General features: G+C 53.4%; 1 protein-coding gene across 1 annotated transcript; it reads left to right on the forward strand.

Moving 5' to 3' along the window:
• The first annotated feature begins 2517 nt into the window (after positions 1 to 2517).
• On the forward strand, positions 2518 to 10015 carry SURF6 (surfeit 6). Its single transcript, XM_045771172.2, has 5 exons — positions 2518 to 2720; positions 3757 to 3990; positions 4572 to 4660; positions 5798 to 5986; positions 6171 to 10015. Exons 1-5 carry the CDS (start codon positions 2627 to 2629, stop codon positions 6648 to 6650), a joined length of 1086 nt encoding a protein of 361 aa, XP_045627128.1. The 5' UTR covers positions 2518 to 2626; the 3' UTR covers positions 6651 to 10015.
• The last annotated feature ends 2290 nt before the right edge of the window (positions 10016 to 12305 follow it).

The following is a 12305-nucleotide window of genomic DNA, read 5'->3' on the forward strand; positions in this document are numbered from 1 at the left end:
TCTATGTTGCTAAACCCTGGGTGGTCCTCCGTCATACCACCTTTGTATCCCAAGTGTTCTATTCTGAGAGTGTTCACGCCCCTGGCGAAGGTATAACGGTCGCATAAAGAACACCCACACAGACGCTTCTCTGGGTTCGCCTTTTGCACCTTTACTTGTGCTCTCCTTCCTAAAAACCACATGAACGTCAGCTGCAGGCCTCATGACTCCTCACCTCTCAATACCTGCCAGCTTGCCTCTCTAACAAAACCAACACTCTCCATGGCCCAAGACCAGCATCAGGCCCAAAGTGAACATTATTCCCTAATATCATCTAGGATCGTGACACATTAGATTTTCCCCAGTTGTTCTTCAATCTTTTTATACTTATTTTTATTTTGCATTACATGTACTTACTATTTCTTACAGTCTTTTAAAATCTAGAACAGGATTAGGGTGGTGGTCTGGAGTGAGTCAAGTACAGGTCTGGATATACTTTTTATTTATTTATTTATGTATTTTAAAAGATTTATCCGTTCATGTTAGAGAGAGAGTGCATGAGCAGGGGGAGGGTAGAGAGAGGCAGAGAGTGGGGGTGGAAAAGGAAGCCGACACCAATAGTCAGACGCCCAACCTACTGAGTGTGTCCCCCCCACTCCCCCCGCCGGTATACTTTTAAGGGACAGGGGACAGGATCTGCTCAAGGACTGGGTGTGGGGAATGAGAGGAGGCAGGGTGGCTTCAAGGTCTGACCTACGTGCCTCGAAGCATGAAGTGGCCTTAACTGAGAGAAGGAAGGCAGTGGGGGGGGGGTCTGTACGTACCCATGAAGATGTGTTTCAGATGTCCAAATGTGGGCCTGGAGTTCAGGGGAGTCATCAGCACCAAGTCAGAAGCACTGAGGAGGGTCACTAGGCTGTAAGAGTTGACAGAAAAGGGAAATGAGGCCCAGAGAGGAGAGAGCAGGTGCATAGGAGGAAGGCCTGTCACCTGGGGTTCCTGAAGTCATGTGAGGGCAGGATTTCAGGGAGGAGGTAGGATCAGCTGGTTAAACCCTCCAGACAACTCTCACAGAAAAGGTCACTTAAAATTAATAAGGCCCATAAATCTAGATTTGCACTCGGAACTCAACGTTTTTCTCCCTGCCCTGTGGCAACTCTGCTGGCATCCATCACCCCCTGTTCAGCGAAGACCTCCCTGGAGATGGTGATGGAGGACAGAGAGCCCCAGACTTGCGGTGTGGACCGAAGTCCCACTGAAAGAGGCTCCCTCATCCCCCTCCCCACATCCCTTCCCTCAGTGCATCTTGCTTTGATGGTTAAAACTGACGGAGCCAGGAAGAACATGTTTATGGCTCAGTGAATGTGCTGTATAGACATTAGACTGTGTGCACTGAAAATCTGTGGGGGAATAAGATGAAGCCATCCCTTCCTCAAAATGGCACCACATGGCAGAGGTTAGGAGTAGAAAGCTAAAACCTTACTGTTTCAAATGTAACTTATCAGAAGCCTTTTCAAATAGCTTTTGGGTTGTAATTTATAAATAAAGCCCCAATCCCCCAACCCTTTCCCTGATGAATACTGCAAGGCCCCCTTTCCTACTCACCTCAGGCAATCCTCAAAGGGCTCTGGGTTGTGTCAAAGCTTGTCACTGCTATGAATTAAGGAACCTGGTGCAGTGGTTTCCAGCCTCAGGCTGGTGAATGAACACTCTTCTCTTGAGTCAGTCCTTCTTCCTTTCCTCCCCTCCCCGTCCCTTCCCTTCGTTCTATATTTTATTTATTTATTTGAGAGAGAGAGAGAGAGGAAGAAGCAGGCTCCCCGCTGAGGAGGGAGCCCGAGGCGGGGCTGGATCCCAGGACCCCAGGATCATGACCTGAGCTGAAGGCAGACGCTCAATCGACTGAGCCACCCAGGTGCCCCCACCCCCGTGAGTTCTTAAGTGAGAAGCCTTGTTGTAAATCTTCGTCTGTGATCGCACTGTTCAGAGCCAAGATCCCAGTAGGTCTTCCCTGAGCGCCCCAGCATCCTCCCTCCCAACACCTCCCGGACCTTTCTCCTGAGCACTCCCCGTTACCCGACTCATCCTGCGCTTGTCTTACTTTTTTACCCGTCACCACCGAAACGCAAACTTGCCCAGGACACCGGTGCGTGTTTTCTCCAGAGCTGGGAGCACGCCCCGCACCTGCTAAGTGCGTGGTCCTCTCTGAGCGGACTTGCTCTCGCCAGGTTCCGCTTGGGATTCGAGTCCCCAGAGGCCTGAACCACGTCCGGTCGGTCTTGTTGCCCCCAGGTACTGAGCGCCTACAGGGGACGCGGCACAGTGCTGGGGGTGGGGTGCACAGGCGGGATCACCAGCTCCCTCCCCGTCCGCGGGGTAAGCCGGAAACCACGGAGACCGCCCAGGGCCCATGGAACCCGCCCAGGGCCCACAATGCTTTGCGCCCCGCTCCGCGCCCCGCTTCCGGCGGGGCCAGGCTTGGCTAATCGAGCACCGCGCGCTGGCGGCTCGGCGCTCGGCCGGCGGCGCCTGCGCAACGCGCCGTTTCCGGCGTGGGTGGCGCGGCGGGAGCTGCCAGGTCAGGGAGGGTGGCGTGGTGTTCCGGTCGTGTGTGTGCCACCCGAGGAGGGCCGCGGAGGCTGCGGCCATGGCTTCTCTACTCGCCAAGGACGCCTACCTCCAGGGCCTGGCCAGGAAAATCTGCTGCCAGCCCAGCCCGGAGCCACAGAAGCGCAAGTCCGGTAACGCGCCGCCCGGGGTCGGGTCTGGCAGGGCTTGGTGGCGAGGGTGGAGGTCCTCCCGCACTGGACCGCGTAGCCTTCCGCTGGATTAGATGTAGTAGATGTGGGAAACATGCCTGTAAGATTCTATGAAGACAAACAAGGGGTGTTTAAAGTTGCCGCTGTCTCCGTGTTGTGGGCATCAGCCCAGGGGTTCCGGGGGATCCAGCTCAGTCGGCTCACTGGGCGGGCAGCTCCTGTGGGGCTTGGAGGTGGTGACCCCCTAGGTCAGTGTAGGGAGAAGCGGGAAACCGGGATGCCTCCTGGCAATGAGGGTTTACGGGGCAGGGGTGGCTGGGAGGTCGATAAACAAACAGGTGAAGCAGGCTGGTCTGCCGGGAGCTGGGACAGGGGAGTGCTGCCTGGGCCGGGAGGAGGGGAGAGTGGCAGGGCCTGGCAGGGAGCTAGAGAAAAAACGACCTTTTGTTTTTATGCAAAGCAGACGTGTTCAGTATACAAAATTAAAAAGTGAGTTTTTTAACAGGGGTAGTCAATTATTTTAGGTTTATGTGGTTTTTTTTCCCGTATGTTTTACACATTAAAACATTCTACTTTGTGTACTTGTTTTATCCGCATAAATGATCCTTATTTGAGTCGTTAAAATGAAATCTGTGTCATCATTTTTGATGGCTACACAACACTTTATCATGTAGCACTGCCTTAACTTGCCTTTGTAGATGGGTATCTAGGTTTTCTTAGTTTTTCCTTCAGACAACGTTATGTTGAGTATCTCTGAGGCCGTATCTTCGTGCATATCTGGAATGGATTCTTATAAGCAGAGTGCTGGATCACGCGTGGATGTTTTTCAGGGTTTTGAGATGTGTGGCTGATCTGCTTTCTAGGGTTTGTGGGTGTGAGCTCTACAGATAAGGGTGGGTCCTCCTCCTTGATTCGCTCTGAGCCTCCTTTTGGGATCAAAGCTTTTGCAAGACTTTTCCTGCCAGTTGAATGGGTCACAAAGGTTAGGACTGCAGCCCTTTTTAATTTTGTGTTTTAGCCAGCAAAACTCGAGGCTCAGAAGCTGCTGGGCCCCCAAAAAAGAAGAGGAAGAAAGTGCAGAAGAAATCCCGGGAGCAGGAGAAGGCTGTGGAGCTGAAGACCCAGGCTGTAGGGGAAAAGCCTCCAGCACCTTCAAGGGCCAGAAAGCCAGCAGTACCTGAGGAGGGAGAGGCCTTCCACTCCACGGAATCCCCAGCAGATGGAGATGTGGAGCAGGGCCAGCTGAGATCAGGTGAAAATGTGGTTCTCTGTGGTCCTAAGAGAAAAGGGTGCCAGGCACACTGGAGTAGCTTGAGACTTTCCAGAGAGTGAGCTTTCAGGGCACAGATCCCAGGGGCTCTGTGGTGGATGAGATCCCTGGAAGTACAGAGTGGTTCCAGGCCATTTGGCAACTGGGTCTGGTGAGGGGCAAGGTCATGTCCCCCTGAGGACCTGGAGCAGCTTGCCCTGCAGAGCCTCACTGCCCGCAAGTGTCTGAAGGGGAGTCACGAGAGCTGACCTGTGGAGAGACGTAGGGAAACCTAGCCTGCAGAAGTTGGAAGAAACGAGAGATGGGTTGGCTTGACCTGTAGGAAGTGTTTTGTCACACCACACAGGGGTGTTCTGTTCTGGAGGGCATCCTAGGGATCGATCCAGCCTGAAGAAGTGGAGTGGAATTTACTGGAACTGCCCTGCAGATGGACGAGTAGCCACCTGGTTGTGTGGGGGGGAGGCAGCATGTGGAGGTTCAGGCTTTGAAGCTGGGCCTTGGGAAAAGGGACAGGACAGTCAGGGAGGGGGTTTCTTCTCAGCTCTCCACCTCCTTCCTTGCAGATACCCGGGTCACAGAGCCTGACTCTCTGTTTGCCCTGGATGTTGTGCGGCAGCGACTACATGAAAAAATGCGGGAGGCCCGGGGCCAGGTGAGTGGGGAGGCCGCTGGGGTGCAGGGAGAAGTGTGGTTTACTGCGGTGGTTGCCCTGCTCTGCCGAGAGGGGGCGGTACCTTGGTGTTCTTTGTGGGGTTGGCTACCAGCTCTGCCAGCCATTGTGGGGCTGACAGGAGGGACCTCAGCTGTTGTTCCCACCGCTGCAGCAGGTCCTGCCAGGCCCTTGGCAGCTCTGTTCAGCCAGAGGTCTGCTGTGGTTTGTGACCTCACGGGGAGCCTCCGTTCCCAGGGTCACTCGCCTTGTACGGTCTGTGCTGGGCTGCAGATTCCTTGTGCCCTCGGAAAGAGGCTTAGCCTCCTTTCTCTGGGAAGCTGCCTTTGCTGAACACCACACCAGTGAGCACTTCTGTCCCCCGAAGCGTCACAACAGCTCTATGAGGTACTCAAGGGCCTGAGATGAGGTGATCTCCACAGCGAGCCCCAGACCTGAACCGGCCTGGGCTCTTTCTGCTAGCAGTGCAGTCCTCCCACTCAGCCAGTACCTGCCCTTTCCTGGGGACATGCCCTGGGCCTCTTGCTGTGTGCGGACAGTCCCCCGGCTTCTTCGTGCATCTGCCTTGGGTCAAGCCCAGGGCTCATTCCTAAGAAGTGGTCCAAGCTCTGGGCCCAGCCCTCCTGCGTGCAGGTCTGGGTCAGTCTGGCCTAGGGTTCTCTTGTTGGCCTCCAGAAAGAAAAGTTCATTGGCAAGAGACCAGAGGTCAGATATGTCACCAGCAGAGTGGTGCCGTGGTCAGCACGACACTGAGTCATTCTGACCTGATGCCATGTTCTAGTTGGTTTTATGAGCCCGTGTTTCTCATCCATGAAACGATGCAAGACATGTTCCCTGCGTGACTGTTAGGAAGATAGGGTAACTGTGTTTGAAAAGCGCCCTGGTGGGATGAGCCTGGGGAATGGAAGCTATGGTTCTTACTTGGGGGTCCTCTTGTCATTTTGGGGTCCCTTGTGTTCTAGTTGATAGGTCATTTCACAGGGTAACGCTGAAGTCACTGGGCATCTTGTCCTGCTGAGCAGGCTCCTCACCTGCCTTCCTACTCTGATTCCACATTCCAGACCGGGGCCCCTCAAACTGGAAGGACCTCATATGTGAGTTTTTGCTTTTCTCCTCCAGGGCCACACCACGGAGCTGTCTCCTGCTGTTTTGGAGAAGAGACGGCGGAGAAAGCAGGAGCGGGACCGGAAAAAGAGGAAGCGAAAGGAATTGAGGGCAAAGGAGAAAGCGGCAAAGGCTGCGGAGGCTGCCGAGCCGCCCCACGAGCCGCCCCACGAGGAGGTGCAGCCGGGGCTGCTCTTCAATAAGGTGAGGGGCGGGCCCAGCCACGGAGTGCGGGGACCCGGGCTCCACCCCGGCTGGCTGTGTGGCCTCTGGCCCGCAGCTGCCCATCTGCAGAGTGGGGTGCCTGCCCACGGGGGTGCTTGTGAGCATCCACGGGAGAGGCATTGTAAAGCTGTGATTCACTTGGGTCGCAACCCCTACTTGTGAGGTGGAGGTGACCGAGGAGCCAGCAGCCAGCAAGGCCCAGCGCCGGAAGGAGAAGAGGCAGAAGCTGAAGGGGAACCTGGCGCCGCTGACGGGCAGGAACTACCGGCAGCTGCTGGAGCGCGTGCAGGCGCGGCAGGCGCGGCTGGAGGAGCTGCGGGACCAGGACGAGGGCAAGGCCCGGGAGCTCGAGAGCAAGATACAGTGGACCAACCTGCTGTACAAGGCCGAGGGCGTGCGCATCCGCGACAGCGAGCACCTGCTGCAGGAGGCCCTGAAGCGCAAGGAGAAACGGCGCGCGCAGCGGCAGCGCCGGTGGGAGAAACGCACGGCCCACGTGGTCGAGAAGATGCAGCGGCGGCAGGACAAGCGGAGGCAGAACCTGCGCAAGAAGAAGGCGGCCCGGGCCGAGCGGCGCCTGGACAAGGCCCGCAAGAAGGGCCGGATCCTGCCCCAGGACCTGGAGCGGGCCGGCCTGGCGTGAGGGCCTGCAGCCCGGGTGCCCAGACCTCGTCGCTGACCTGGAGCTGCACTCCCACCTCGTGTGACAGCGGCGGGAGCTCAGTCTGTGCGGTCTAGGCTCCCGGCAAACGGGGCTCTGTGGGCTCACCCCACAGGCTGGGTGGGAGGGCTCAGCTCCCACATGAGAAAGAAAGGGAGAGATGTGGAGAATGGAGGCTTCGATCCTTCAGAGCCTGGAAAGGGCTGACAGGGTCTGGGTTCCAGTCTTCTCTTGGGAGGCCACGAAGCTCCCCAGAAGTTTGCAGGGTGAGGGAGGTGTGGCGGGTGTGAGAGTTCTGGGGGGCACTTCATTGGCTCCTTCTTCCCCTCCGCGCAAGCTGGGAAAGATTGGCCTTCGGGACTGTCCGTGTGAGTCCAAAACTCGCCTGGAAGGGAGGAAAGTTAGAACTGCTGTAGCCCAAGCCCAAGGTGGCATTGGCCTCAGGTGACTGCCAGAGGGCGGATCGGACAACATTGGGTGTGACTGGGAGGGAATTCTGAGTTTATTTGTAAGAGGAGCAAAAATTAGAGCTTAAGGTAAACACGCATATGAAAAGTAAGATTAAGATGCCCGCTGGGGACGCCTGGGTGGCTCAGTTGGTCACGCACGCCTGACTCTTGTTTTGACTTAGGTCCTGATCTCAGAGTTCTCTGATTGAGCCCCACATCAGACTGCACCCTCAGCGTGGAGTCTGCTTGAAATTCTCTCTTCCTCTCCCTCTGCTCTTGCTCGTGCTGTTTCTCTAAAATAAATAAGTCTTTAGTGAAGAAAAAAAGATGCTGGTTGGAAGCATGCGCTGTGCTGGGAGGAAGGGGAGATGGGGTGGGCTGGAGGATGTCAGTCCAGAAGGAGGCGGGAGACAGGGCTAGAAGCTAGGCGTTGCCGAGGCGACGGAAGATGCCCAGGGAGGCGGTGGATTGCATGCACGTCTGCAGACGGGCAGAACCGCTGCAGACACACGAGACGGGGGGATTTCATGGCTCGTGAATAATATTTCAGTAAAGCCGTTAATAACTGTCTTGACTGAGCTCCAGTTAAGAAACAGGCTGTAAGGGAAAGGCTGGTGTGGCCGTACTGGGCAGAGTGGACTTGAGGGTGAACAGCACCGTGGAGGATAAGGTATGTCAGGGCGGGATCGAGAGGCTGAGTACAGCATTGTGGGAGAAAACTTCCAAGGGCTGAATGTCAGAAACATTTCCAGAACCAAATGGTGGTGGTCCTCAGTTTCAAAGATACCCCGTTCCTCGGGCAGAGGCAAGTGGATGAAGATTGCCCTAACCAGAACCCCTCCTGCACAGGAAATGGGGTTCTGACAGTCCCAAAGGTTGTGGTAATATGAAAAGTAATAAGGGGAAAGCTCACTAAAATGGAGTCAGGAGGCCAGAAAGAGGAGCTCTCGTGCACTATGCCACCCGGAGTCAGTTACAGGAAGAACTGTCATTAGGCACCCCGGCACAAGTGTCCTCCACAGGAGGGAATCATGACTACAGACCCAACAGGGAAGGACGGACGCTGCTTCTCCTGAGAGAAATCTACTACCCAGCAGCTCAGCCGGTGAGAAACCGCCCTCGCCCTGAACTCCTGCTTTTCTCCAGTGGACTTTGGTTCAGGACGGCCCCTTCTAACTTCCTCATAAAATAACACTCCTTTCTTTGTTGGACTTGCCCGTGGTTTTGCCATAACTTGCATGTCCTGAATTGCAACTCTCTGCTATTCCCGAAAGAACCGATTTTGCTGGTAAAGGACCTGGCGGTTTTACTTTTAAGGTCAGCGGTAGTCTCCTTTTGGCACTGGCTCTTCTTTAGAAATTCAGTGAGGGGCTGTGACCAGTCAGCTCAAGTGAGGCTTCTGTTCGCCAGACCTGGGGGTGGGGGGCAGAAGGGGGGTGGTCTCCAGACCCCGGTGGGTCGCCTCATCCAGTTCACTGCAGTGGTCTGGCAGACAGTCACGGGAACCTTGCATACATGGCCTGTGGAAATAAAACTTGGCTGCATGTTCTCTGCTGTTGGGTCGTGACCCCTGCATTGCCCCTGGGATCTCGGTCATGGTCTCATACCAGCGTTCCAGCTTCAGAGAAGAGCCACCGTGCTCTTTGCCAAGCGGTCCGAGCTCTGCTTGTGGCAAAGGCGTGTCTTCCTGATCCTCCCCTGACCATCTGTTGGGGAGATGAGCGGGTAACATGGTAAGGCTCCTCCAACAAGCCTGCCTCTCCACTGGGGTTTCTTACTTTTCTGTTATTCCAGGAGATTTCTGGAAGCTTCACTTACCTTATGTGGACCTCAGTGGACTCCAGGTTTTGTCTGGGCAACAGGAAATCCCTGAATCCTTCCTAGTTCCCTAGCTAGCCCGTTGAACCTTGATTCTAGATGCAAGCCGGTCAGATTGCCTCCCTCCTCCTGGCCAAGCACTTCCAGGATCAGTTCCCACGTATTTGCCTGATCTTTTCGGTATAAAGCAGCAAATGTTTCTGCTCACTTAGTGAGCTGAACCTTCCTACTTTGACCTTGCCATTGGATTCTTGGGGTCCGATCTGCTTGTAGGTCTAGACACAGGAAGGTGAAATGGCCTTGGGGATGAGGCTACTGGCTCCTTGCAGTTTTGCTGAGAACCTGAGACTGCTGTGGTAAACTGGTAAAGTTTATCAGTTAAGACAGGCAGACGACACATCGGATCTGAAGGCTTTTGTCTGCAGGCGCCACGTGTTCTCACGTGGCTGCGCCTAACTTCAGTGGGCGCAGAAACGCAGCCTACTCGGTGTCCGGAGGAGGGGCCGGGATGTTTTGAAGAGGCTGATGCCTCCTGAGCAGGGCCTGCCTGCTAACCACTCTTGGCACGAATTCTGTGTCAATCAGGGCTCCTAGCTACAAGCTCTAAGTGACAACTCTGTTGATCTAAGCAGAAGAGGGATTAAGAGATTATGGCACACCCAACTTGAAGACGTCAGCATAAAGCTGGTATTTCTTCTTTCAGAAAGCACCAAAGCCAACTAGGAAAATAGAAACAAAACAAGACTATCTTAGTTGTAAGTAGGAGGCATTGAGGTCCCCCCCATACAATAGGTGACGGTGCAGAAGCCAGTAGGGGTTGAATGGGAGCAAAATGAAGTGAGATGGGGCTGTCCTTGGTTGTAGATCTCCGGGGGGATTGATCAGTCCCTTTCTCCACGATGCATATACATAGCCTGTGCTAACTCCGAGAATGTGAAAGGAAGTCTGGCAGCCGGAGGCTGTGTGGGAGTTGGGTCCTGGGAAGCAGAGTATGGCACGGGACAAAGACTCGATAAACCACCCTGGCTGGAACGCCTCTGTTGGGGGCTGGGGTGACAGAGAACGTTGCTTTGAGGATATTCCTACAACTTCCTTTTCTCTCTGACTCAGGGATAGAAAAACTGAAGTTTGCACATCCAGCCCTGGGTTATGAGGAAAATCCTGTTGCTCTGAATGATAATTTATGTTTCATCCTGCTTCAGTGACGCTGGTGCAAATACCTGTGCCAGGAGGAGCCTTATTCTGTGAGTTTCAAAATGGGAATTCGCATGAGATGTGTATAGTAATACCACACGATACAAAGAAGGAAAGAGCCAGTAACAGGTGCACTCGAAGAACCTAACCAGAACGCTTTTTGCCAATGAATTCTCTCAAATATTTCTTCAGGAATAAAGAAAAAAACAAAAGCCAATCACCTTTATAAAGAAAGCCCAAAGTAGGAAAATGACCTTGGGGAGCCTCGAGATAGTGAGTCAACAGAAGGATTGAAAAATGTCAGACAAGGGGCAGCTGGCTGGTTTGATAGGTGGACAATGTGACTCCTGATCACAGAGTCATGAGTTTGAGCCCCACATCGGGCATAGAGTTTACTTAAAAATAAAATCATTAAAAATATATATATTAGGGGCGCCTGGGTGGCTCAATCGGTTAAGCATCTGCCTTCGGCTCAGGTCATGATCCCAGGGTCCTGGGATGGAGCCCCACATCGGGCTCCCCGCTTTGTGGGGAGCCTGCTCTCCCTCTCCCTCTGCCTGCTACTCCCACTGCTTGTGCTCTCTGTCAAATAAATAAAAATCTTTAAAAAAAATAAAGCTTTAAAAAATATATATATCAATCAGACAAACTAAGAGAAAGAGTGGAAGAAAAATATGGCATCAGAAATAAATGAAGCAGCACACTGAGAGGCATAGACAAACACACAAGGAAGTAAAAATAGATTAAGAAAGTGCAAAGAGAAATTCCAAAGTATTGAAAAACACACCAAACAACACCAACGAAAGAAAAAGTTCTTCAAAGCTATAAAAAGCAAAACAAACAGGAGGAACACCATGGACTAAGAGTAAACATCGCAGCCATAACTGATAATCCATTCTGTTCCCTTGTCAAAGGGAAGGAATTTCCACCTGGACCACAGAGCAAACTTGAACTCAGTAACTGTAGAAGGAACATACTTTACAAAGATGTGATGCAGATGGGCTCACAACCAAAAGGTTCCCAAGGAAACTGTATGAATGCAGTGATGGGAGTGGGTTTGTCAAACCAGCAGAGGGGGGAGAAGGTTTTGAGGGAAGTAACTGTAACGTGACTGAGCTGTTAAGCATTTGTAACCATTGTGAAGGGCTCCTTGCCAGCTGTGCATGGGCCACATCACACGTGTTTTTCCTCAGTTCCTGTTGGATCTGGCTTTGCCCCACCTGTGTCCCCTGCACTGGGGACTTTAGCCCAATCTGAGTGGTTAACATTTATGGAGTTCTGTTGCTCCTCCTGGCCTGGACGACTGTTCCTTCAGCCTCATAGTGCCACTTGGTGGTCCTCAGACCCCGACCTCAGGCCAGAACACCAGGGGCCCTCGCCCGGGTCGCCCAGGCCTGTATCAGTGTCCAGCCCCTGCTGATACTCATGCAGCCTCCCCATCGGACGTCCAGCCCTCTCAGGCTCAGCATGGAGCGAGGACCCACCTTCTCCCTCAGCCCCTGACACGTCAAAGGCCAATGCTCCCCCAGGGCGAGGGGAGCCCAGCCAGAATGGGGAGACCCGGTGACTGGGGTGGCGGGGAAAAGACAACGTCATTTTGGTTCATCATGAGCCAAAGATAGAAAATACAACACAGTTGATGTTTAAAAAATTATTAGGACAGGGGCATCTGGGTGACTCGGTTAAGCGTCTTCCTTCAGCTCAGGTCATGATCTCAGGGTCCTGGGATCAAGTCCTGCATCAGGCTCCCTCTCAGTGGGGAGCCTGCTTCTCCCGCTCCCTCTTCCCCTCCCTCTATCTGTGCTCTCTCTTGCTTGTTCTCTTAAATAAATACAGTCTTTAAAAAAAATACATAAAAACTGTTAGCGTGAAATTCATATAACTTAAAACTGAATGTTTTAAAGCACATGATTCAGTAGCTTCTAGTATATTCACACTGTTGTGCAGCCACCACCATTCTCTTGTTCAGAACGTTCTCGTCACCCCCAAAAAAGACCCAGAGCCCATTAAGCAGTCACTCCCCATTCCCTCCTCCCTCCCACCCTAGCACCCACCAACCTGCATTCCCCTCCACAGAGTTACCTACTCTGGACATTTCATAGAAGTGGAATTACAGAATATTGGCCTTTGGTCTCATTTCTTTCACTGAGCACAGTTTTTTTGAGATTCCTTCACT

Source organism: Ursus americanus, chromosome 18 (genome assembly GCF_024610735.1).
Source record: "Ursus americanus isolate L20-20 chromosome 18, mUrsAme1.1.p, whole genome shotgun sequence".
Classification (NCBI taxonomy): domain Eukaryota; kingdom Metazoa; phylum Chordata; class Mammalia; order Carnivora; family Ursidae; genus Ursus; species Ursus americanus.

What these genes read in the sequence shown, in the direction of transcription:
- SURF6 (XM_045771172.2), top strand. Translation starts at nt 2,627, where the DNA reads ATGGCTTCTCTACTCGCCAAGGACGCCTACCTCCAGGGCCTGGCCAGG. An exon ending in GCCACAGAAGCGCAAGTCCG is followed by an intron (nt 2,721 to 3,756) that starts GTAACGCGCCGC and finishes TTTGTGTTTTAG; the next exon opens with CCAGCAAAACTCGAGGCTCA. An exon ending in TGCGGGAGGCCCGGGGCCAG is followed by an intron (nt 4,661 to 5,797) that starts GTGAGTGGGGAG and finishes TTTCTCCTCCAG; the next exon opens with GGCCACACCACGGAGCTGTC.